Here is a 25,973-nt window from a genome sequence, read left to right as displayed (position 1 = left end):
TAAAGTGTGGGAACACCTCACTTGGCTTTTAAAAATCCAGTTCCTAATTTGGCAGATGCATTAGCTGCTCTCTCTTCAGCTTCTGGGAAATGTTTCAGACACATGATGAACAGAAAGTTTTTATTTGCAAACACTATTAACCATTTCCTGTTCCAACCTCAAGGCAGCTGTGAATCAGGCTGCGTCTCCCGCCCAGCCTGGGTGTCCTGTGGGTGGCTGCGCCTGGATGGGACTCACTGGGCTGCAGCACATATTGGGGCGCTGCTGCCACCCACACAGTGCCATACAGGGGCAGTTTCAGAGTAGCCCTGTCTCCTCACTTCCCCAGCCTGTCCCTGTCCCCGGGGATGGAAACTTCCTGCTGCCTCCAGAGCACTGGGGATCCCCTGTCCTCCATTTTCCACTCTCTAACTGCACTGGCTCATGGTTTCTAACCGTGAGGCTGACGCCTTGGAAACCTGAGGTCAGAGGCCCCGGGGAGACTTCTAAAGGGGGTTTAGGAGACTCCCACTAGGCCTCAGCCTCTTCACTGCCTAATAAGAGGGATCACTTTAAAACCTCCCTGAACACCTGCAGAGGCCATGTGCACACGCTGTGGGAAATCTTGAGCACACATGTCCCTCTGAGGGTCCCCAGCTATGGGCCTCAGCTCCCCACCTCTCACTGCCACCGTGATACGAATGACAGAGAGCTGCCTGTAGTTCTACAGAGCCCATGAGAGCTCAGACAGAGTGCACAGGGCTCTGTACAACCTCTTGCAGGACGACACTGTGCAGCAGGAAAAGAGTGATAGGCCCCAGGCAACTGCCTGTTCTCTCAGGCCTCCTCCTAGCCTGGGTGCTGTCTAGCCACCCCACACCCAGGCCCAGAGAGAATAAGGCTCCTGCTAGGGAGAGAGGCTAGGGAGTGTAGAGGGTCCAGCCAGCCCCAATCTACCCAGGGTCCTAACCTGTCATGAAGGAAGCTCCGTCTTGGGAAGTGTAGAGATGGCAGGTGGGGGACCTGATCAGAACTCACCCAGGCCCTTGCCACTGGCAACCTACAGAAAGGCCAGTGCCCTGATGTCCCAAAGGCCCATTTTCTCCAAGTATGAGGCCAGCAGTGGCCTCATTTGCCTTGTTCACAACACAGCACCTCACTACCACCTCTGATGCTCGTTATCCATTCCTGCCACCATCAGGGCTACACTCAGTTCATTCTTAGCTCAGACCATCCACAGTCTCCCAGGGGTGCAACTGGTGGGTTTCCAGCCTGCAAGTTTTTTCTTATCTCAGTCTCATCACTAATATCAGCAGATTTGTTCCTCCAGCTTTCTACTCTGTGATAACACCTTCAAGCAGAATGCAGTGAAATGACCCACCTGCCTCGCAAAGGATGGCCAGAGGGGAGGGTGACCTGCAATAAGCTCCCCACCTGGAGGTTGAGGTCGGTGGGGCCTGGTGAGGTGCTTGAAAGCAAAAGGGCATGGCTGGCCTTCTCGGTGAAGGGCAGTGGCCCATCTAGGGAGCCCACAGGAGAGGACAGTATCCTGTTTCCACAGCCTTAAGAGGAAGGGTCCCAGATCTGAAGGCCCCAGGCACTCAGTGCCCCATCCTGTCCCAGGCCAAGCTGCTCCCCTGCTGATCCTGCCAGACCCCAGTGGTTCAATTGGTCTTCAATGGCCACACTTAGAGCAGGAAGGTCCACCTTCCTGCGGCCCAGAAGCCCAGGCAGGAATCAAACAGAAGAGAGACACAGAAGCACCTCAGGTGAGGACAGGAGGAAGACACAGGCAAGGAAGTAGACATACACTGCCCCAGCAAAGGTCAGAGCCAGAAAGACCCTTCCTGGGGCAGGCAGCTTCCCCCACTCCATCACTAACTTCACTCCTGTCACAATCTCCCTCCTTCCCTTGTCTCTTCTCTCTCCTTCACTCAATTCTCTCATCCCCCATCCTCCACCCCTCCCCATTTCCCTCTTCCCTAGCTTTCCCCTCCCCCTGCCCCTCCCCCATTCTGCCAGCAGCTCTCTCCGCCCCTGTGGGGGTGGAGGAAGAGGGGGCGGGCGCCCCAGGGCACGTCCCCTCCCTCCAGTATGATATGGGACAGTTTCCTTTCCACTGCCTGAGCTGAGGAGGTGGCAGCCGTTGACAGGAGGTGCGAGTTGGCGCTTGGGCATGTGGGTCTCTCAGGTGCCCTGGCCGCTCCTCTGGGTAGTCCTGCAGCTGGGATGGAGGCCCGCATGGCTCCTAGGTAGGTGTGCGTGGGGCGTGGGGCAGGCTGGGGCAAATCCGGGTCCTCATCCCTGTCAATGAGGATCAGTCCCAGTATCCTAAACTCTCTTGTGTGGATTTGGTATCCAGGTGCCCTCTGTGCACTGACAGAACTGTTCCCTCCTTGCTGTTGGGCAGGCAGGACCTCTACCCCCCTCAGCTAGTCCTGAGGGCCTGGCGAGATGGGGTCATCAGCCCTCCCTGTGAGACCACAGCCCTGGCTTCACTGTTCCTGGCCTGCACATCCCCTGTCTCCACTGTTTTCCTGGGATGGAGGCAGCCCCTTGGAGGAGCTGGTAGCCGCTGGTGGCTGTAACAAGGGTCGCTCAGGGTATGGACTCAAAGGGAATCAGGTACATTTCTGGGTGTCCATAGCAGTCTCTGGGGAAGCAGTGCCCCAGTTCAGGAGCACTGGCCTCTGAGCACCTGTAAGACAAGTCGCTCAGAGCAGGGAGGATCCACCCTGTCCATGCCCCTAGTCCTTCTGCCCCTGGGCCACTGGCCTGGCCTGGGAATTCAACTGGGAACCCAGCTTCTCTCTGGACCTGGAAGGGCATGTAGGGGGTGGCAGCTACTGCAAGGACCTAGACAAGGTAACACTCACCCATCCAGGTGTCCTCACATCCCAAGGTCCCAGGCCTTACTTTTTAAAATATTTTTTATTTTTTAAACCTATAAACAAGATTAAACTAAAACCAAATCTGTTTTAAAGACAGGCTATATTGGTATTGTTAATAATAGTCAAACTTTTAGAGGAGGGCTTTTTAAAAATTACACCTATGATATGCTGCTATCAGTAAGCTGGCCAGCTGAACTTTGCAGCAGCGTATTCCTCATTTTTTTCTGTTGGACTATTTCTTTTCTTTTGACAAACACGTTCAGTTCCACTGCTCAATACTCAGCCCTTACTATTACTGGCCAATAACAATATCCTCATGCCTCCTCCCCGGGATCTTCTTGTCCCTCTGTGCTGATACTCTAAGGGAAGCCTGGGTCACAGTGAGGACCCCAAGGAGGACACTGACTGGAGATGGTGGTCCCAGAGCCCATGGGGCACCTTCTTGGAGGTAGGGTCCAGAAGGCAGGGGCCAGCTCTCCCCACATTCCAGCTGTGCTGGTGGGGTTCACATGCTGGGGACTGTTGGCAAAATGCCCTGCTCTTCCTGTCCCCAACCCACCACCCTGGCTACAGGGTTTCTCTTGTCCCTGAAGCTTTCTTGCCAAATGTGCTTAGTGTATTTATCTTGGTGTTCCCTGTGGGCATTTTACTGTGTTTTGTGAGATGCCCAACCCCAGCAGCTTGGAATGGGAGGAAGACTTGGGCCTGTGTCCAGAAGGAAGCTGTTCTAGATAGCTGTAGGCCTCTGGCAATGCATTACAGAACCCAGGCCTCACACTAGCACTACTGTGACAAAGCCAGGGAGGCAGCACTTTGGAGTTCTGAGGCTGGAGAATTGAGGGCAAGGTGTTCATGTGGTGCCGCAGGCTACCTTGCAGTTTTCGGCTGGCAACAGTGTCTCTCTGGGCTCTGCCCTCATTCGTGTTGGGGAGACACCTGTGCCCCTTTTGCAACACTCTGCACACCCTGCTGAACAGGCCCACCATAGCCATGCTCTTCTCAGTGAGGTCCGGGGGCCTAAGGTTCTGGAGTGTGGTTCCCATGCAACAGCTTGGGGACACAGTTCCACCCCGCCCTTCATCGCAGCACACAGGGCTGTGATACTTGACCCCCTGTGCACTAGCTGCCGACACTGAAGCCCACTCCTCTCCCAGCCAGGGCTGTGAAGTGCTCTGGGGCTCACACCAGCCAAGAGCATCTCTAGAGTTGGTCCTCCCTGCTGGGCTGCTGCTCTGGGCACAGAATAACATGCAAGAGAGCTGTTGGGTCACCAGGAGCCCCAAGAGTCCACCTGACAATGCTTTCAGCTTGTGCAGATGTCACCTCTGAGCTTCCCCTTTTTGGTCTGAGACACAATATCCTCTTGTCACCCTGCTCCATGGCTCCTAGGGAAAGCGAGAGAGTGGCACAGAAACACCCCAGACTTCACTGTTCCCAGGAGCCTGGCCGCAGTCACTTCTGAATGTTGCCTTCTGGGTGACTCCCAACCTGCAGAGAAGCCAGGCGGCTTCCTGGAGGAGAGGCTGCCTTGTCAATTTCTGCTGCTGTCACTGAACATAACAGGTCTACATAAAGAACAAAAGTTTGTCCCACTTGCATTCTAGAAGCTGGAAGTTCAATGAAGCTTCCACTTCCAGATACTATTAGCATGTGACTGTGGTGGATAAGGGTCTAGCACTGAACTCTGGAAAAATGTCAGACCACAGCCTGGCCCGCAGTAGGAGCTTCAGGCATGGAGGTCTGGGACTGGAGAGCGTTGGGTTGACAGGAGGCAAGTGTTCCCTCAAGGTAACCATGCTCGGCTCCCTGGATAGGAGTCCTGGTACAGGTGAGGGGTTACCACCTTCTAGCCCCAACCTCAGTCAGCAGGCAGGGGGCAAGGGCTCACCTAGACACTCAGCTGAGGGGCTCCAAGAGGTCCCTGGTACCAGGGTTCTGATTCAAGGCCCACTGGTGAAGGACAAAGTGATCCAAACAGAAATACAATGGAAAGGACTTGGCTGGGTCTAGACCCACAGGACAGGATCCCATGTAGGGACTCAATGGAGAGCCCAGGGCAGCTGAGGCCACCAAATTATGACCATTCAAGCATGGAGGCCATGGGCCAGAACCATGGAAAGACAGGGTGAGGACCAGCCCCAGGGCCAAGACAGCTGAACACTTAAGTAGCCAGAGCCTACCTGGAGGGCAAGGCCTATGCAGGAGGGATGGGGGCCCTGCCTTGGGACTACCTGAGATGGGGCCCTGTCCTGATCCCCAGGGACCTCTCCAGTCATGTGGTGTTGAGACTGAGGGGTCTCTTTGGTGGCTCAGGCCCACCCTTGGTAGTAGACTTGGAGGATAGAGTAGTGCACCCCGACTGGGGGTCAATGGGACAGCTTGGGAGGGGATACTGGGTTTCTGGACCCTGAAGAGGGAATCACAGATGTTGCCACACTGGTACAGCCTTCAAGGAGCTTCTACTGGGGGATAGGGTGGAGCTGTGTCAGGCCCAGAGCCAAGGTGGACACAGAACAGGTCCAGAGGCACTGAGTCTGGTGCAGCTCAGGTTATGGACTTCAAGGGAGCCAGACACGGCTCTGAGAATACACAATGGATTCTTGGGACAGTGGGGCACTTGATTAGGAGCCCTGGCCTTTGAGTCCCTTGTAAGACCATCTTCCATGAGGAGAAAGGATGGATTTATCTGTGTCCCTCACCCTTCTACTTCTGGGCCACTAGCCTGATAGGGATTCTAACATGGAGCTCAGGTTCCATCCGGCCCTGCAAGGCATGGGATTGGGGGCAGCCACTATAAGGACCAAAACAGAGAGAGACCCATCCATCAAGACATCCTTGCGTCCCAAGGCCCCAGCCTTCACCATGGTTGGCCTCTCCCTGACTTGCCTCCTCCCTTTTTGAGACATGATTTCTCTTTGTAGTACAGGTCGGCCTTAAACTCACTATGTAGCCCAGACTAGACTAGAACTCCTGGCGATGCTCCTGCCTCTGCCTCCCAAGTGCTGCGATTACAAGCATGCACCACCACAACAGGCCAGACTTGGCCTCTTCATGTCCTGCTAGAGGTGGAACCGAGGCCTCATACATACTGGGCAAGCATGCTACAGCTAGCCTTGAACTTGTGATGCCCTACCTCAGCCTCATGAGCAGCTGGGGTTGCAGGCATGTATCACTGAGCTGGGCTACTGGAGGTTTTCATTTAAAAGGCTTCTATGTTTCTTGAATTACTATGTGAAAAAGATGCCTACTGGCACCATCAGTGAAATTCCTAATGTGACATGTTGGACAGCTTGGTGTGACCTGCTAGCTGTGTGTGGCAGGCAGCCACAGGCAGAGGAAAGACCTGCTAGGGCCTTCAGGGTCTGTGCTGCCCTCAAGGTATAAGGGATTTGCTAGAAGGCACAAACACTGCATGACTCCCCTTCCCTATCTGTCCATCGCAGGCAAGTGGCCTGAAGGAGACTGAGCTGGGTGAGTGTGGCATCTCTTCTGTAGCCCAACTGCCACCTGGAATCCTCCAGCCCTCACCCAGCCACGGACAGATTCTTCCAAATAGCCACTTCCTTCCTGAATAGGAGCACTGGTCTCAAACATCCATGGCTCCCTGTAAGACTGGCCCTTAAGCATTCCCCAGAGGTCCCTCTGTCCCTGGAATAGGACCCACAGTCATGACAACCACAGCCTTGCTCCCCTCACTGTGTGGGGAGCCAGGCCCAACCTATACTGTCATCCAGGATAGAGCTAGGCCCAAAAGCAAAGGAGGAAGGAAGGAGCAAGGCATAGAGTAGACACAAGGGGCAAACACAGAAAGGGATGCAAATGACAGCCTTGGCCACAGCCACACACTATGTCCTAGGACAGATGCTATGATGAGCAAGAAATTGCTGCTATATGGCTCCCCCAGGCCCTAGTGGGGTTTAGAACAGTGGGGTCTAGAACACAGCTTCCTGTGTGACACGGGACCTCAGGTATGGTTGACAGGTGCTGAGCCCATGGAGGCTCTTTCTGTAACGTCACTGTAAAGGCTCTTTGCAGTAAAGCCCAGTGAGCAGGTCATGAGGCCACCTGCTCTAAATCCTGGGCTCTGATGTCCATCCCTGTGTTGTTGTGAAGAGGAAACACTGCTGAGGTCTTCTCATCATGGAGGCCATATGCAAGTGTAGACTGTGTGTGAACACTCGTACATCAGGGAGCTGGGCCTGGGCCAAGATGAGGAGCACAGTGCCACAGCAGGGCCTGCTATAGTACTGGGGCCTGGCCAGAGGTTCCATTCTACGTGCCTGTGGAGCAGTGTGCTAGCTGGGCTCTAACTCCCACTAACTACCCCAACTGCCACCTCTCTGTTGCTTAGACCCCCATTGCCTCCACCTAGTAAGCCTGCTTCCTGGCGACCATTCCCCCACAAGGGTAGGGCAGACAGCACCAGGCTAGCCCACAAGAGACCACCCAAGCATCTGTGGGGGCTTGCCCAACCTACCTGAAAGCAGCAATCTAGAGTCAACAGGGAAGGGCGCTGAGGTCCTCAGAACAACCAGAATCGGAACCCTAGTCAAAGAAACATCTTGTCCTGGGGTGAGGCACCCAGGAGAAACACAGCATCTAATGGCTGCCCACCCTCACAGTCTCTCTCTCTCTCTTTCTCTCTCTCTCTCTCTCTCTCTCTCTCTCTCTCTCTCTCTCTCTCTCTCAGAGCCCCCCAACAGGTCCTGCAGCCCTTCCTTCTCCCCAGCACGACTCTCAGTACCTGAGGGTGCCAATGCCACCTTCACCTGCACTTTCTCCAACTCATCAGAGCACTTTGTGCTGAACTGGTACCGGCTGAGCCCCAGCAACCAGACCGATAAACTGGCTGCCTTTCCCAGGGACAGCACCCTGGACCCTCGCTTCCAGGTGGCCCAGCTTCCAGACGGTCACAGCTTCCAGATGAGTGTCCTCTCCGTGCAGCGAAATGATAGTGGTATCTACCTGTGTGGGGCCATTTCGCTTCGGCCCAAGGCAGAAATCAAGGAAAGCTGCCGGGCAGAGCTCACAGTGACAGGTGGGGCAAGGCCTCTGGCCTAGGAAGCCCTGGTTAGCTGATGGAGGGAGGGCAGGGCCCACAGGAAGGACAGTACGAGCACCTCTGTGCCTGCTGTGCCTGGCTCTCCTGCACACTGCTGGCCAGGACAGGGGCCAGTCACCACAGGTCCAGTGGAGCAGCCTTTGCCCTCCGAGGACCAGGCAGGTGGCCCGAGTGCAGGGACATACTGCAGAGTTCCTCACCACTATCCCTGACTCCTGTCTTTGGGGTCCCCAGAGAGAGTCCTGGAGCTCCCCACAGCGCACCCCAGTCCCTCACCCACGCCGGTGGGCCACCTTCAAGGCCTGGTTGTTGGGGTCATGAGTGTCCTAGTGGGTGTCCCGGTGCTGCTGCTGCTGGCCTGGGTCCTTGCTGCTGTATTCTCCAGGACTGTACCGGGTAAGTTTGTCATAGATGTGCCGCTTCCCCCAGGCCTCAGACCACAGGTCATGTCCACACCCTTGGTGGCCTCTGATTCCTGCCCAAAATCCAGCATTTCCTTTTATAAAGCCATATAGCTGCCCACCCCTGAGGAGCTGTGTTACCACACACACATCTTGACTACCATGGTGGGCTATGTTAGCACACCACACACACACCTTGCCACCTACAATGTGTCCCTGCAGCAGGAATAGGTGTTCTGATCTTTGTCCAACTGAGGCTCCCATTGCTCCATGGAAGCTTGTGTTCTTGTGATGAGGGAAGACATGGCATCCCTCCCCAAACCCACTCCCTCCAGAACTGAAAAGCTCAGGCCCAGTTGATGCTGCCCCCACCCAGATGGGAACCCTGGCTAAGACCCTGCTCCTGGGAGGAGGACTGGCAACAGCCACTTGATTCCAAATGTGCTTCTCTGCAGAGACCGAAGGAGCTGAGAGGAAGGCGCAGCCCCTGGTGAGTCTGGCCTCTATCAAGGGGCAACCTCCCACCCCAGTTTTTTGTCTCCCTCCCAGGCCTTCCCAGACCCCCAGTGCAGGGTCTTAGTTACCACACACACTCTGCTGCCCCAAAGCTGGCAGCCTGAGTGCCATGAGATCACTTACCCTGTGATGGGCAGGAGCAAAATGGAAAACTAAATCTGCAAAGCATTGCAGGACAGTTTAGAGAGGGAAAGAGCTGGAGAGAAGGGATTGCATCCCTGTCACACAGAAAGAGACAGTGAGGAGATAGCCATTAGGCCCTGGAGGTCAGCAGCTAGGGTGATGCTGCTCTTAGAAAGAGGACAGGGTATTAGGACTGTGGAGTCTGGCCATTGCTGGTGCTCGGCACCGACACCCCTTTTCTCTCCCTGAAGAAGGAAGACCCCTCAGCAGTGCCCATCTTCACCATGGACTATGGGGTGCTGGACTTCCAGGGACGAGAGAAGACCCCAGAGGCCCCTGCCTCCTCAGTGCACACAGAGTATGCCACCATTGTCTTCCCTGAAGTGCTAGGTGCCTCTTCTCTAGGCTACAGGAGCTCAGCTGGTGACTTCCAGGGTCTCCAGCCTTCAAGGCAGCAAGACGGACACTGCTCCTGGCCCCTCTGATCAACTTCCTCAGACCCCCACATCCTGCATCCCCCAGATTTAGGGTATGCGAGGTGCTGGGTTATGACAGCTTTGCTCCTATGCCAGACCCACTCAGGACTCACCATCAGCTGGGTTAATCACATCCCTCTTCCTGGCATGGAGGGTGGGCACAGTCATGGTGCCAACATGGTTAGAACAGAGCTGGCTGGGCCTGTGCTCTCCCTCATGTACAGCTCTCCTGTGTACAGTTGTACATGGTCAGGGACTCGGGCACTATCCCTGTGGGTTACAGGGATTTTGGCTGGAGACTGCCTGGACACTGCCCATGGCAAGAGGATCCCAGCATGAGGCAAGCACAATGACTTGGAGTGTCCACAACTCAACTCTGTTGGGTTGGGGCAATGTCACATGGGAGGGACCCAGGAATCTCCAGACCCATCCAGGCTTGGAAAAGTTTTCATAAAAGAAAGCTGCAGAGAGCAGGAGGAGGCACCAGCACCCTCACCCATCTGCAGGAGTCAACTTGACCTTCACACCTGCCTGGGAAGCTCCTCAGGCCTCTCTACAGAGGGAACCCAAGGCATGTGTGGAATAGTTAAACCCAACCCCACCTGCTTCCAAGGACACACCTCAGCCCAGCCCTGCCTACCCAGGATGGGGAGCAGGACAGGACCCCACCCAGCTATGAGGAGGGGAGGGTTCTGGGCAGGGGCTGGGGCAATGCAGGTACTGTGCCCATTCAGTGTTCGTTAAAGAGGCCTTGCCAGGCTCCTGCCCAGGGTTGACAAAGTTGCACAGGGGGGGAAGGAGGAGCCCCTCTCATTTGTTTCTGTGGAGTTACAATTAAATAATGATGAAAGTTTTCTGAGTTTTGTCCTGTGCCTGTAGGCCATACAGCAGGCTGATCTGAGGGTCAGAGAGAGGTGGATGTTATGGCCTGAGGCAGGCATTGCCCCTATGGCCCCAACTCTGCACTCACAACCTGTGAGTAGGTAACCTCACTGCTTGGGGAGGTAGGCTGTTTCAATCACTTTCATAGTTGCTGGGACAAAATACTCAACACCCACAAGTGAAAGGAGAGGAGGCTTAGCTTGGCTCAGATTTTCTAGAGATTTGAGTCCGTGGCCAGCTGGCTTCAAAGCAGGAAGATACAGTGGCAAAAGAAAGCTGCTGAGAGCCAAGGGAGCAACTGAGAAGTTAGCTAACAACAAGCCAACTATGCACCCACAAACCACTTACCTCCCACAGCCACAGGCATCCCCAGCCAGCAAGGGTGTCCACAGGCGTCCCCTGAGTGTCTGTAAGCTGTTCACCTGTGTCCTACCAGCTTGCGCCCAGTGTGGGCCATTGCTGCAGGGGGTGGGCTGCTCCAGGCCTCTGCTAAGACTCCCCAAGGCACTCAAGCTCCACGTCCACCACCTCCCCAGGATCTTGGCTGCCCACAATGATGCCAGGTAGACAGCCCTGCTACAGTCGCCCCCTCTGAGCTGCCCTGGGCAAAGTGGAGTCAGCACATCGGAGACAGGCAAGGAAGTCAAGCTCCTCAGACAGTATGGGCTCAGGTGGGAAACCCCAGGAATCTAAACAGAAACCCAGCGCCAAGAACCTAGTCAAGCAGCAAAGAGGAGCTGAGGATCTGAAAACAGAGACTGCCCTGGGCTTTCAGGATACCTCACCTCTTCAGCCCTGGGTAAGATAAGGCACCTGGGGAAACATGCAGCACTGCTGGAGGCATGTCCAACCACGAGACAGATGGGGACTCAGGCAAATGTCTCCATGTTAAAGACCCTTCTTCCTGCCCACACTATGATTAAACATCACCCCAATGAACACACTTCTGGAACTGTAATTTGCTTGCTTGCTTGCTTGCTTGCTTGCTTCTAGTACAGTACTGAGGGTTAAACCCAGGACCCTCATAGAGCTACATCCCCAGCCTTTTTTTATGCTTTATTTGAGACAAGATCTCATTAAATTACCAAGGCTGGGCTCTAACTTATGATCCTCCTGCCTCAGCTTCCCAGAGGGTTTGGATTAAAGGCATGCACCACCAAGCCTAGCTTGGAATTGTAACACCTTTATAACATTTATAACTGAGAAAGAAGTGAAAGAACCATCGTGGGGCCAGGAGATTCCAGATCAGCTTTGGAGACAGGGTAGCCGATTTCATGATCCCGGTGGGAGGAGGGCAGGTGCCTCATAGGGTGCTGGGACCAAGCAGCCACTTGTGAAGGGACTCAGTGAGGACCAGATGTGTGCTGCACACTCGCCTCCACCTGAGGACAGTGTGCACAGGGAACCTCCAGGAAACAAGGGGAGCACAGCTGCACTCCTCAGCCCACAGCTGAGCTAGCTACCAAAAACTCCACCAAGGGGAAGACAGAGAAGGTGATGCACTCAGCTGCACAGACAGGAAAACAAAACTTCAGCATCGGGAAAACCCATTAGCAAACTGAGAGAAGTATCTGCACTACCATACAGATATAAATACAAATTATATAAAGATCTGAAAATCTGAGCCAGATTTTTACAGCTGAAAAGTGAGCAGAGGTAACCAACAGTTCACCAAAATGTATGAGCACACAACCATAAATGTGTGCACATGCATACATACCCATGTGTTCATGTGTGTATATATGTATATGTGTATGTTGCATACCTGCATGCATACACATGTGTGTCACATACATACCTTGCATGTACATGTGTACAATGTTGCATGTGTACCTATGTGTTTGTACACGTGTTCCACACATGCTTGTGTATGTGCACATATGAATGCATATTGCACACATCTGTGTATATGTGTGTGCATGCATGTTGTATACTTATCCGTATGTGTACACATGCCATATATGTACCTGTGCATACATATATGTGCATGGATATCCCTAAGCAATGGAAGGACATCCAATTGTATTCATAACATCACAGAGAAATGACTCACAACCTGTTAGATGTCAAACATTCCAAGTTCATGCCTGGATAATTAAAAAATGGATATAAGGACAAAAGAAGTTAAGACTAGGAAAGTTTTATTGAGATGGCTCCTGAGAGACAGGAGGTCCTGACAGTGGCTGCCACTGAGGCTTTGTCTTGATGTTATTTCTGCACAAAATCACAACCTAGGTAACTGTGAGTCAAACTGTAATAGACCTATAAGATTACAAAAATAGTAGTTGAGTTAATACTGATCCAATACGGAAGTGAAGCACATAGCAATGGCACACAGTGGACATACTAACTTCAGTTTATCTGTAACTTCTAATGTAGAAAAAATAATGACATTCAAGGAAAAGGATGGGAATATGGGTCCAGGTGTTCCGATCACCCACCTATTCATCTGACACTTTAAGTGGACTCTCTGGAGTAGGTGGTGCTGACTATAGTATGGCCTCAAGCTGCTGTCTCTTTCTAGGGTGGCTTTCAGGCCTGGCTGTCTTCCAGTTTGTCTCCAGTCACAATTTGATGTGTCTCATCTTCTGCAAGGACTCCATTGAGGGCCTGCTCCCTCTTATTTCCTGTTAATTTCTATCTTAGCTATCTATGATAATAGTGAAAAAAAATACTAAAACTGCTCCTGGCAGACTGGCAGAAGTCTGGAAGGGACAAGACACATTGTCAAAGCTGTATTGGTCCTGTCAGTCTCCACAGAAATACATCCCTGGAATCACTGACAGCACTGGGAAGTGACAGGACATACAGAGTTTCATTGCACTGGGCTTGCCAAGGCAGAGTCACCCAGAGCTGGCCCCAATGCACAGTGGCCCAAGTCCCTATCTTCTGGGGACCCTGCCATGTGGAAAACCTGGCCTAACAGTGGAACCAGATTGCTCTGGACTGGGAGGGTGCGAGGCAGGTATGTGGCACTAGCAGCTCAGAATCCCCAGGACAGGGTCACAAGTTGGATCATGTTAAAAAGACAAGGGAATTGAGCATCAAAAATGCCAAATTTGCTAGGCAGGCATGGCAGTTGGTGGCTACTATCCCAGCACCTGGAAACTTGAGATGGGGGATAGAAAATCTGATCTGGGCAACTGAGTGGTATGTCTTAATATGTAGTTTTTGAAAAGGAAAAAAAAAATAGGTTAGGAATGTAGTTCAGTAAGGAAGCTCTAGGTTCAATCCCCAGAACCACAAAAAAAAAAAAAGTTTTTAAAAAAATCTTACTGCTTAACACATTTTGTGTTTAAAAGAACATGAGTTCAAATTGATAGTCAACAGAAAAAGCGAGGCAGGCAGGGAGGAAGTGGTCGCAGGGCCACCACACTCGGCACTCATCAGTGGGACAGGCTACCAGCTGGTGGCAGCGGCTCAGATAAGAACCGAGAAAGTGGTATGGGCCAGTCAGCACTTTGCATCCGCCTTCCCGTAAAGCAGCCGCCGCCTTAAACTCATTTTTTCCATCCGTCCCCTCACTCTGCCCAGGCGTTCGTGTCACAGCCCTGGCGGGGACCCGCTCCCACACCTTCCCACGCTGCTCCCGCTCCGCCCTAGGTGCCCTGCTCAGACAAAGCTGCAGCTGCCTGCCAAATCCCTACCCTGTTGGGTTGAGGGTGGTCAAGTTTCCTGCGGAGAAGCAGCCTCACCCCAAGGTCCCAGGCTTCTGGGGAAAGGAGGGCGTAGTCTCTGCCTGGTGTAGGGAACCCTCTGCCCCAGCCCCAGGAAGCTCCTGAGTTTCTGCAGAAATGGGAGGGTCCTCCAGGAGCCAATAGAGGCCTTGCAGCCATGACAGCCACATCATGGCCGGCCATGGCAGTTTACTTTGCAGGTACCCCTGACCTTTTCCCTGCATCCTCTGAGCCCGGCCCAATGACTGCACTCACCAACGGGACTCAGAAAAGCTAGCCCAAGTGGGTACACATATGTGACATCACCTCACCCACCACAGGGTCACACAGTCTGTGATTGCTAATTCTAATTCTTGGACTTTTATCTCATGACTATCATGTGCAGGGAACATTGCTCAGCCATGGGAAGGAGCGGAGCTGTGCTACTGCATCCGTAGCTTTACTTACAACAGTCTCAGGGTCTTTCAGCAGGTTCAACCACATGAGCTTTTAAAGGAATACTGGTCAGCCCTGAAATAGGAGGGAACCCCAGCTCCTGCAACAGCACAGATCTCCGAGGACAGCATGCTGAATGGACTAAGCCAGTCACACAAGGACATTGTGATTCACTCATCAAGATCCACAGAACACTGGAGAAGAGATCACAGACAGGAGCAGAATGCCAGGTGCCTGGAGCAAGAGAGGGTGAGGGGATGCTCATTATCTTAGTTACTTTCCTCATTGCTGAGACAAAGTACCCAACACCCAAAGTTAAAGGGGGCAATGCTTATTTAACTCAGTTTGTAGAAGTTTCAGTCCATAATTGGCTGACCCCAAGGCAAAGTGGTACATGTCAAAGGGGCAACAGTTGTGGTAGTGGTAGACTGCAAAGCAGTAAGAGCCAAGGGGGGTAAACAAGCCTCTTTCTGCCTCTTTTATCTTATCTAGACTTCTGGGATTAGGGTGGTGTTGATCCAATCAGTGGACTAATGTCACTCACCCTTAACCCCAGTACCCTTAATTCCAGCTTTACACTATACAATCAAACACTCTAGATTCAGCTGTCTCTGAAGAAACCCATCTAAAAGTGCATGAGGCTTTGGGGGGACTTCTAGACACAAACCATAGCACTCATACTTACCAGGAAGAGAGTTTCAGTTTTATAAGATAAAGAGACAAGTTCTGGGCCAGGTGAGGTCCCCTGAGCCTGTCCCCTGTTCTGGGTACAGACACGTGACCATCTGTGAGCCAATCTGATGGACTCCCATTGTATGGTGGTCCACTTTGCTCCAGTCTTCTGACTCCCTCATTCATCTCCAAGCCATGATGGGGCTGTCAGATGACCACGTGTGAGTTCCCAGGCACAGTCATGGGCTCCCATAGGGCAGTGTGGACCAGAGCAAGGCACCCTCAGCCCACCAGTCCACAGACAAGAAGATGCCCTCACGATCACTCAAATGTTGTCACCACTTCTCTTTTTTTACTTGTAGAGCTTTTGCTTTCTTTCAATTAATACTTTACTGTTTAAAAATAGTTTGGAGTTTGCTGAAAGGGAAACACATATCCCTCACCCCTGCCCCAGACATGAGGAGGCAGCACCTGGTGCTGGTGCAGGGCACTGGCTGCAGCCCAGGAGCCCACACTGCCAACCATGGAAGATCTGAGGTGGCCGGTACTTCACCATGCAGCACAGAACAGTTTCATAGCCCCGTACTCCTCACCGTTCTTTCCCTGGGCCCCAAGCCTTACCTTTTTCAGAATGTCATTCAGTTGGAATCACACATTTCAGATAGCTTTTTTTGGTTAGTAATATGCACTTAAATTTCTTCCCAGTCTTTTCATGGTTTGACAGTCCCCTTCCTTTAGGGTTGTATAATATTCAACTGTCTGGATGTACTGTAGTTTATAACTGGCTTCTGATGGACAATTCAGTTGCTTCCACGTGTCATCAGTTATGAATAAAGTCACTATAAACATCATGTGCAGGTTCTCCTATGGATTTAAGTTTTCAATCATTTGGGTAAACCTGAGGAACACAATCATCAAGTTCTATGATTAAAGTGAGTTTAGTTTCTAAAAAGCCACCACTGCTCACTAAGGTACGTCTCTGCACCCCACCCCAGAGAGTCCCCAGTGCTGGGTGTGTCCAGGCTCTGTCTCTGGCTGTTCTTCCAGTTGTAATCCCTTCTCCCAATGACCCATGATGCCCCTGCTTGTGCCAACCATCTATGCATCCCTGTTAGTGAAGTGTCTGTTTGGAACTTGTGTACATTTCTTAATCAATTGCTTATATTCTTATTGTTGAGTTTTGTTTTGTTTTGTTTGTTTTGTTTTCTTTAGCTATCTTGGTATTTGGGATACTACTCCTTTATCAGATGCAGATTTTCACAAGATTTTCTCTCAGTCTATTTTTTTTTTTTTTTTTTTTTTTTTTTTGGCATACGAGATGTTGCGGCGTGACTGGAGTTCAGACGTGTTTTTTTCGGAACCGGGGATTGAACTCAGGCCCTTGCGCTTGCCAGGGAAGCACTTATTCCACTGAACCACCTCCCTGGCCCCTTTTCTCTCAGTCTATGGCTTATCTTTTCACTTTTTTTTAAAGGGCCAGATCAACTTTTCTCATCAAGTGTTTCTTCCAGGAAGCAAGCACTTCCCCCCACCAGCATACCTAATAGCCCCAGCTTGCAAGTTTCCTCTCCTAGGGAAGAGACATAAATATCCCCAAGGCACAGGAAGGAGGTGGTCATGGGCACCCAGGAATCTGCACAGGTCAGGGATTCACAGCTGTCCTTGTGGCACATGGTATGGGATTTTGTCCCATGGTGTTGGACAGGGTTCACTTGGGGAAGCTGCCTAGACCTGGAGTTGTCAGATTTTAAAGTATGGATTCAGTATCTTGAAAATTTTTAGTTTTTCTATTTCATATTGTATCAGTTTCAATGTCATATTTTCTAATTGTCCATTTCATCTAAATTTTCAAGTCTATTGACATAAAGTTACTCTTGATGACTTTTTGAAACCTTTGACTATCTGTATGACCTTCAGTACACACTTTCTCATTCTGGACACTGGGATTTTGTTTCTTTTACTTTTTCTTTTTCTTTTTTTAATACTGAGGAAAAAACTAGGGTGTTTGCATTAAGCTATATCTCTGTCCTTTTTGTTTTTTGTTTTAAGACAGGGTCTCACTGAGTCACTGAGTTGCCCAGGCTGGGCTCAAACTTGTAACCCACCTGCATCAGCCTCTCAGAGTGCTGCACTGCAGCAGCCTGCTTGGCCCAGGATGTATATATACACACGTGTGTTTAACAACTGCCCTTTATTTCCTCTATAATTTTTTTCAGTGTCATTATTTCATCCCAATCTTCATTATTCTCTTCCTTCTATTTTCTTTGGACTTAACTTACTGTCTTTCTTCTAATTTCCTAAAATCAAAGATTACCTCCCTTTTCTTTAATAGTCACATTTTAAGACTATACATTTCTCTCTAAACCTGGCTTTGGTTTCATCCTACAGTCTTTGTGTAGCATTTGCATAATTAAGCTCAAAATATTTTCTGATTTCCACTATGGTTTCTTCCCTGAACCACAAGTTATTTAGAATTATATTTATTTCTAAACACATGAAGATGCTCGATTCTCCTTCATTTTATTTTTATTTTTATTTCAGTTTCACTGTAATTCTCAACTCTTTAAAATTTTCAGAGACTTGGCTGTGTGGCCTCAGCAGCGTCGGAGTTCATACTTTGCTGAATGGAAAAGATGTTGGGGCAGCAACAGCTTTGTGTAGAATTCTACCCAGCACATAGTCAGTGAGCTCCGTGTCCCCAGGCAGGCGCAACTTCGTCTTAACTGACTTTCTTGTTGTCTGCTTCCTCTATCTGAGACTGCAGAGACCTGAGTTGCAAACTTTCTGCAGCAAATGAGAGTCTGCCTATTTCTCCTGCATTGTGACTGTGTCTAGATCCTCCTCCTCCCCCCTGCAAAGCCTCATGCAATCATAAGTGGGGATTTTTCAAAGATGGCTGCATCTAGAGTGTGTTACACTGGAATGGATTTTTGGTACAATGCTAGGATCAAGGGTACTAGCATTAAGGGTGTGAGTGCTACCCGCCCTAAGTAGCCTGGATAAGATACAAGGGATAGAAAGAGTTATGGTTTTTCCTTGCTTGATTTAGCACCTTCCACCCACCGTGAACTGTTTCCCCTCTGCAATGCCTGTCTGCTATGCCCACTTGCCTTGGAGATAGTAGACTATAGACTTCTACTTTGAGCCAAATAAAACTTTCCTCCTTTAACTTGTGGGTGTTGGACATTCTGCCTCAACAACAAGGAAAGCACTAAGTACTTTTGCTCTGTACTCTTCAGCACAGGATTAGGTCTATGGGAACTTAGGTTGCTGAGCTGTTTGTGAACAGCCCTTCTGAACTGTTCTTCAGCTGCAGGTGTCGCATGCCTCCATCTCCTCCAGCCTTATTTGTCTGTGCCCATCGGCTCCATGGCTGCTGTCATGGAGTATAGTTGTATTGGGAGTAGACTTTTGTTTTGTATTTTTAGGTTTTCCCAGCATAGCTATTTTTACCTGTTTACTAGAATATGAGTCAATTTATGTTTAGTGTTCTTCCATTATGCTTGGGTTTCGTTAGCTGCCTCAATATTTGCTGTTTTTTGCCTTCCCATTCCATGCATATTCCCCTCATCCCCTGCCTGTTTTGAATTGTGCCTTGTCCTCTCATATATCCCCTCTTCAGTGTAGGGTCACACAGCCTTCTGTCCCACCTTTTGTTGGACAGTTCCAGGGTCTCGGAGCATTTGGTTCCATTCCCTCCACTCCACGCAGTGCTTTTTTTCATTACTGTGCATTTAAATCTGTGTGGTGAGACCCAAAAGCATGGCTGTCATCATATCCATATGGCTAACCCTCCTGAGACACCTTTCACACGCCCCTAATCGACTGGGCTTATGACAAACACAGGCCCTCCTGTGTGTGTGGAAATGTCACCATTTTGCCTTGGTGTGGAAGGATGTGTTTGGACATGGCCATTTTCCTCCAGTACCTTTGAAGAGTCCTTTCTGTTGTCTTCCCTCCCCACCGCTACTGTGGAAGCCCACTCCCCACAGGAGTTGCCTTCCTGAACATTCTACTGGTGTGACCCATTCTGAGCGTTGCCCTGGCCTTGAGCTTCATAGCTTTACTAGAGGAACTCAAGTATTCTTTCCCTGTGGCTGTTAGACAGAGGCTACAGGAAGCAAAACATCAGGCAGCTGAGGCTGAACCCAAACCTGCCCAGAGCTTCTCATTCAGGGCCCTGAGCCCCATCGCTCCCCAGGTGGAAGTTCAAAAACAGCGTAGATGTTACCCATCAGCCAGTCCCAGATGGACAAGAACGGCTGCAGAGGGCAGTGAACAGAGAAGGCCTCATGTACTGTCCTCCTCCCATCCTCCCCTCTGCCAGCTACATCAAGCATGGAGGGTGATGGCTTGGGAAAGGAGTTAGTTAGGCATGCTGGAGCACTGGATCTTCTCTAGGTTTTGATGTGGGAAGAAACATTCACTCAGATACAGACACAGCCCCTTTATTTGCCATTCAAATTCCAGAAAGTAGCTAGAGATCACATGTCAAGGTAAAACTGGCTGCAGACCAGTTTCATCAATACACTGAGTTCATGAGGCCCCACTGCCTACCTGCGGAACTGTAGTGGCCATTTGGACAGCACCCCACCAGGTCCAAACCTCCCCACCCTCCTAAGGAGCAGGCTGTCCACAAAAATCATCTCCGTGACCCATGGAGAAGCTGGTGCAGAGCTCCATCCATCCTGGAGTCACATGGCCTTCTCCTCATCACCTCCATCTATTCAGTCCCTTTGTCCTTGGGAAGACACTTGCATTTGGGACCATCAGGAGAGCCGGCAGCGCTCTGAGAGCTTGCCCTCATGATGGAGCAACTCAGGGCCCCCAGACACATTCTCCAAGACCTCTTGCAAGGAGAACATGCAGAAGGAGATATCATCATAGGAGGCCCTGGCCCCACTTTCAAATAGACAGGCAAAAGCTAGGGCTGAGCCAGGCACAGACCCAAGGGTCGCCAAGTCAGAGTACCCACTAGGGCCTTCATAGATCACCCAGGGCTCTGTCCAACTCTGGGGGTCGAGGGGGGACCTGCTCAGGTAGATACCCATGTGGATCCGTGCTCTGTGCCCCACTGGGTGGGAATATAGCAGCCATGTGGGCCTCAGTAGTGGGGCCACAGGGGGCACTGAGAGCATTGGGACATAGGTTCCCCCATCTCCACCAAGCCCAGACTGTAGGCCAGGTTGTTCCTGGCTGTGCCCCCAGGGCTGTGGGTGGTAGAAAGTCCCACTGAGGGACTCCTGGGCTTCAGAACAGAGGTGAGGAGGGTTTGGATCCTCCTCCTTGCTGAGGGTGGGGGCTGGGAAGCCTACAATGCTGCCCTGGCAGCCCCGGGCAGTCTCTGCCAGGGTGGGCACAAGTTCTGCAGGCAAGAAAGAGGTACCCTCATTAGGGCTGAGGGCCTGCACACGGCTGCCCAAAGGACTTCGGGCATTGCAGTAAATGAAGCCCCCATCCACTGCAGCCAACTGGCACTCGCCTGAGCGCAGGTTGGGCACCAGGCCCCCACAGTGCCAGGTGCGGCCCTGATCATCACTGTAGATGGCGAAGGAGTGAGGGCTGGTCCAGCAGACCTTGCCAAAGCACTCCCGGCGGTCCACACGGTAAGTGTAGGCAGGCACTAGCAGGCGACCTGAGTGCAGCTGGATCCCATGGCCTGGGCCCACAGCAAAGGTGGCCCAATCTGCAGAGAGGGGATGTACAGTGAGGGGTTGCTGGAACACCAGGAAGGGGAAACCTGCGCCACACCATAATGAGGACCAGGAAGTCTAGCCAATGCCAGATTGGGGCACCACACATGACCTGAGTCTCCCAGGCTGGACAAGCTTTACAGGGCCTGTCCACGGGTCATAGAGATCATGGTGGCCAGATGTGGTTATGTCCTGCTGCTAGAGATGGAAACCAGGGCCCCAAATGTGCTAGGCAAGCACCAAGCCCACAGCCCCAGCCTAGACAAGTCCTTTGGTGTACAGTACTCTGCCACCCTGAACCAACTGGGTGGCCACAAGCACTACCCAGAGAGGCAGGTAGGTCTGTGCAGACCTCATTGCAGGTATCTGGGCCAGCCCTGTGTCTATCCACACCGTGGTGTAATGTCTACATTTGGGGTTGTGTAGCCAGAGCCCACAAAGAGGTCAGAGCAGCTGTGGACAGTCATGGGCAATCAGCTCCTAGACTAAGGAGGTTCAACACAAGTGGAGAGAAGCTTGAGCCCCAAGGCCCTAGGCCAGGCCCCTTCAGCCCAGGTGAGGAAAGGCAAGCGGGAAAAGGAAGTGATAAAGGAAACAGGAAAGTGGTTAGGTTGGGGAATGAGAACACCACGTTCACTACTCTCCTCTGCGAGAGTAAAGCCCAGGAAGAGGACTGCACCTTGAGAACCCCAGGTGGTAGAGGTGGAAGACCAATCCAACCAGTCCCATCAGCCAAGCAGCCCTGGGACAGGGAGGTGGGGTCACCTTTGGCAGGAGACTGAGACAGGAAGCAGAGGGGAGATCCCTGACAGCCCAGGCCTGGGCCACCTTGCACCCTCCTACCCAATACTGCTGGGCCCTCCATTGTCCCAAGACATGCCCCGTCTGATTGACTCCAGCACCTCCCCTACTTACCCCAGTCCCACCCTTACCCCCACTGGCCCTGCCCAATTCCCTCTATCCACCATGCACCTCCCCTGGCCAGGGCTACCTTCCCTTCCCTCATCCCTCACTGTCTAGGCCAGACAGAATTCCCTCACTCGCACCCCAGTCCCCGTCCCATCCCAGGTCCCTCTGTGGCCCTGGCCCCAGCCTGCCTACCCTGTACCAAGGTGCCCAAGGTCTCCTCTGTGAGGTCCCGCGCGCCGCCCCAGGTGAGGCCAGCATCGTGGCTGGTCACGCAGCAGAGGCGAGCTGCGTTCCTCCCCGTGGCTATCTGCACGGCCTCGGGCGTCTGGCCCAGCACCGCGATGAAGAAGAGGAAGACGGTCCCCGAGCTCGCATCGAGCACCGGGCAGGGATTCATGGAGCGGTGCTCCTCTAGGGCAGCGGTCGCCAGCACACGCAGGGGGCCCCACTGTGGGAGAGAAGAGGGGCAACCGCGGCCACCTAGCTGTCCGGCCCTCGCCAGGACCCCGCCCGCCCCCAGCCCCTCACTCCCTACTCGCCCGACCCCCACCCCCGCAGTGCCCTGCTTCCACTCACCCGCACGCCGCCAGCAGCCAGTGCGCCACGCCGCAGCACCAGGAGGTGCGCGTGGGAGTCGTCGGGACTGCGCCGCTGCTCCGCGAAAGCCAGCAGCGTGGGCCCTGGCGCTAGAGAGAGCAGTGCTGGTACGCGGTAGGTCAGACCGGTCCTCTCACGCTGGAACAGCACGGTCCTCGCAGGGGCGCGGGAGGTGCCCATGCTGTACGGACAGAGGTCACGGCAGATGAGGTCACCTCCACACTCAGTCCCTGTCCCCGTGCCCGCCTGGGGGTCCTGCCCTGGTCCATGCCCGAGGGCTGTGCACCCTGCCTCCCCTTTTCCAGCAATGGGATGCCCAGAACCTGCCAGCCTGTGCCCACAGAACCCAGCAAGAGGCTAATCAAGGGCTCAGGGCTTCAGACAAGGCAGGTCTCAGCTTTCCCGCATACAGGTAGGGTCATGACCCCTTCCAAGAGCAGCCCCAGCCCCAGGGAAGCCACAAGCAGACACAAAAATATCCAGTAGCGCACGCACACACACACACACACACACACACACACACACCAGGAACCCAGAGGATGCTTCAGGGGGTCTGCAGCAAAGGGGCCTAAGCACAAAGCCTTTCAAGGCATCCTCAAGCACAGACTGGCCAGCTGGACCCTCACTGCTAGCTGTCCTAATGACTCTTCCATTAGCTTGAGAGCCAGAACAGTGCAGGGCAAGGTGCTCACCCACAGCAGAGAGGAGTCGGGAGGGGTTCACTCTGGAGATCCCTTTGACCCCTCTGTCTGGAGAGGAGATGGCCAGGGAGAGCTAAGGCATGGAGCAGTGGGCAACTTTCCTGGGTGAGGAGCCTCCTACTTCCTAAACTTTTGCAGGTTTCTGTCCCCTCAGCCATAGGGCAAGTCTTGGAGGGGACAGGATCCCTTGGATCAGCACCCTGTTGGGATAATTCACCTCACACATTCCCTTCTATAAGGTCCTGGCCTGAGGGGCACTCAAGGAACCTCTAAAGGAAACAAGCTGGCACTGTAGCCGCCTTCCAAAGCAGCCCCAGCCCCAAGCTTGCTCCCTCCCCAGTAAGCCCCTGTATCAGTCACAGGTTGGACATGCCAGGAGACTGTGCCCGCCATACTGAGGCCAGTAGGGCGGTGAGAACACATGTGCAGTCCAGCATGCAGGGAAGAGGGGGTGCCCTCTGTGCAGGACACAGAAGTCAGCCCTCAACCACTTCTCCACCAGCCACCACCACCCATGGACCCTCCACCTACCCACACAGAGGTCACTAGCAGGATGCCACAGCGTGCATAAGACCTGTGAACCTCACAGGGGCACCGGGATGAAGAGGAGTCAGGGTTGAACACTCACATAAACAGGAACTGGCCTCACAGATGCCGCAGGCTGTGCCAACCGCCTCCAGCCCCAACCCAGAGTCTTCTGCCTCTACCACCTCTATCCAGGCAGCACACTTGCCTCTGTGGACCCTGCCACTGACTTGGCTTCTGGAGCACTTCCTGTCTCCTCAAAGGGCAATTGTGCCCAAGTGGGAGCAGGTGCAGGCTGCACATATTCCCAGGCAGAATGGCACAAGGAGACATCTCTCTGCAGTTGGCCACTCCCCAAAGCCTGGGGACGGCAGCTGGTGTCAGCGCAGCCTGCAGAAGCAGGGGCCAGGCCCACCCCATCCCAGGAATAGAAAAAAAAAATGAAGCTCCAGAAACTAATGGTCATTCCTGTTGCACACAGGGGAAACTGAGGCTTGCAAAGGAACAGGCTGCCACATCTGAGAGGCTTCCTTGCTCAGGCCAGGCTTCAGTTTCCCCAGAGCCTCAAAGTTCTGGGGTTGCAGCAGATTGTGGGGAGCAGCCTCCCAAAGCCAACCCTGCTGTGTGTGGCCAGTCAGTCCACTCAGGGCTTTGGTTTGTCCCATACAGCTATACTGCAGCGCAAACTAGTGCTACCCCTCTCCCGGGGCATTGAATCACAGAGGGGAAACTAAGTCCTGGGAAGAGAAGGGATCTTCTGCACAACATAGTCCTCTGGCACCTGGGCCCCAGAAGAGGTGGTAAGGGCCATCTTTGGCCCAGCCCAGGGTACCACCCCACACCCTTAGGGCCTGCTTGTCTTTGGCCCCATCAGTTCATTCAAGGCACAGTCATGAAGCAGTGTCCTCTGCTTGGAACTGGGCAGGGGCCCTCAGGGATCTGTGTCCTCCAGCAATATCTGCAGTCCGCACCTTCATTGTCCTGGACTCCAGTCAGAATGAGAGCAGAATTGCAGCCCTTGCCCTTGTGGAGGGTCACCTGCAGTACTGGTTTCATAAAGTCATACAGGGGAACAGTCCCCAGCTTTGGGCCCACACCATGTCCATGTACATCCACCCCCTCATCTGCTCTAGGACTCCTCAGGGTCACACACTGCATGGGCTGAGAAATATTCCCATGAGTGCACCACGTGGGATCTCACTGGGAGGCTCCTTGAGGCCTGGGCCAATCTCTCATCTTGAAGGTAAGAAGCCATCCTGGGTGCTCTGTAGAGACAGAGGGGTGGGCTCAATCATTACTGCCAGACACAGAGGTATTCAGCAGGGATAGTGCAGGGCTGAGCAAAGAGGAAACCCTCCTGCCACTGTGGGTCCTAGTTGTGAGCAGCTGCCCTGCCCCAGGTCCCACTGTGTGGGTACAGGTCAAGCTGCCTCCCCCATACACAGCCAGCCGGCCAGGCAACATCACAACTTTCCATACTGCCCCAGTAGGTCATCTGGCTCCAATGGTTGTAAGCCCAGAGCCAGGCCTATAGTGCAGGGAGGACACAGCATCCAAATGACAGTATGTGACTCAGGAAGTAAGGCTTCCTCTGCCAGGATTCAGAACAAGGGAGGAACCTGCCAACAACAGCCATGCTGGGTGGCCTGTGAAGCATGAAGGACACCCAGAGGTCATCACCTCCAGATGCAGAAGGGTCCTGAACATAGTACAGCCAAAGTGCTGCTGTCCTTCAGTGTCCCCAGTCACCATGGGTTGCAGCTCCACATCACATTCCCCAGCCTCACAGGACTCAATGACCCAAGCCAACTCCCATCTTCCTGAGCCTCTTGGACCCAGGGAGACAACTACCTGGCATCAGCTGCCTCTAAGGGCTCCTGCCAGCCCTACCCTGCTGTGTCTGTGGGACACTCTTGGGCAGCTTAGGCCCCCTGAACTGGAGTTGCCACCATTTCTGAGAAGCAGGACTGCAGTAAAGGGCTCCAGGAAATGAGACTGATTTCCACCCACTTAGATCCTTCTGCCCTGGCCTCTTCTGTCAGGTCTAATACCCCACTGGGGAAGAGGCTCCCATCTGACCTTGGGGTCTGGTTTATATAAGGCCTTCTTAAACAAAGGAAATCCCTTAGACAATGAGGGCCCTTGTAGGAGTGGCTGAAGCTGGAAATTTGTCACATGGGGGAGCAAGACAAGATCAGAGTGCTTAAAACAATCAAGCTACTTCAGTCCTGGGAAAACACCGTGCCTGAGACAATTCCAATCATTAATCATTAGGCAACTCTGTATTGCATGATACTTTGTCAATTGTATAAATAAATGCCCCTACAGTGGTTGAGCAGTTCCTCTCCACCCAGCAGGAGAGAGGGCTCTACCCGACCTCAGCTTTTGTTTCTTTTTTCTTTTTTTCTTTCTTTCTTTTCTTCTTCTTCTTTTT

General features: G+C 52.7%; 2 protein-coding genes across 2 annotated transcripts; one reads left to right on the top strand and one right to left on the bottom strand.

Moving 5' to 3' along the window:
- Window positions 1-2,155: 2,155 nt before the first annotated feature.
- Window positions 2,156-10,087, top strand: Pdcd1 (programmed cell death 1). The gene is made up of 5 exons (XM_004637378.2): window positions 2,156-2,231; window positions 7,561-7,908; window positions 8,167-8,328; window positions 8,789-8,823; window positions 9,224-10,087. The coding sequence occupies exons 1-5, from the start codon at window positions 2,156-2,158 to the stop codon at window positions 9,455-9,457; spliced, it is 855 nt and encodes a 284-aa protein (XP_004637435.1). The 3' UTR covers window positions 9,458-10,087.
- A 9,796-nt stretch (window positions 10,088-19,883) lies between these two features.
- Neu4 (neuraminidase 4) lies at window positions 19,884-23,567 on the bottom strand. The gene is made up of 4 exons (XM_004637448.2): window positions 23,546-23,567; window positions 22,293-22,494; window positions 21,909-22,164; window positions 19,884-20,800 (listed from the first exon to the last, which is right to left on the bottom strand). Exons 2-4 carry the CDS (start codon window positions 22,491-22,493, stop codon window positions 19,884-19,886), a joined length of 1,374 nt encoding a protein of 457 aa, XP_004637505.1. The 5' UTR covers window position 22,494; window positions 23,546-23,567.
- Between the last annotated feature and the right edge of the window lie 2,406 nt (window positions 23,568-25,973).

Source organism: Octodon degus, unplaced genomic scaffold, assembly GCF_000260255.1.
Source record: "Octodon degus isolate 3935 unplaced genomic scaffold, OctDeg1.0 scaffold00089, whole genome shotgun sequence".
Classification (NCBI taxonomy): Eukaryota; Metazoa; Chordata; class Mammalia; order Rodentia; family Octodontidae; genus Octodon; species Octodon degus.
Note: the sequence above shows the minus strand (reverse complement) of the source record. Positions and strands in the feature narration are given on the sequence as shown.

What these genes read in the sequence shown, in the direction of transcription:
- Pdcd1 (XM_004637378.2), top strand. Translation starts at nt 2,156, where the DNA reads ATGTGGGTCTCTCAGGTGCCCTGGCCGCTCCTCTGGGTAGTCCTGCAG. An exon ending in GGCAGAGCTCACAGTGACAG is followed by an intron (nt 7,909 to 8,166) that starts GTGGGGCAAGGC and finishes TGGGGTCCCCAG; the next exon opens with AGAGAGTCCTGGAGCTCCCC. An exon ending in ATTCTCCAGGACTGTACCGG is followed by an intron (nt 8,329 to 8,788) that starts GTAAGTTTGTCA and finishes GCTTCTCTGCAG; the next exon opens with AGACCGAAGGAGCTGAGAGG.
- Neu4 (XM_004637448.2), bottom strand. Translation starts at nt 22,493, where the DNA reads ATGGGCACCTCCCGCGCCCCTGCGAGGACCGTGCTGTTCCAGCGTGAG. An exon ending in TGGCTGCTGGCGGCGTGCGG is followed by an intron (nt 22,165 to 22,292) that starts GTGAGTGGAAGC and finishes TCTCTCCCACAG; the next exon opens with TGGGGCCCCCTGCGTGTGCT. An exon ending in CTTGGGCACCTTGGTACAGG is followed by an intron (nt 20,801 to 21,908) that starts GTAGGCAGGCTG and finishes CCCTCTCTGCAG; the next exon opens with ATTGGGCCACCTTTGCTGTG.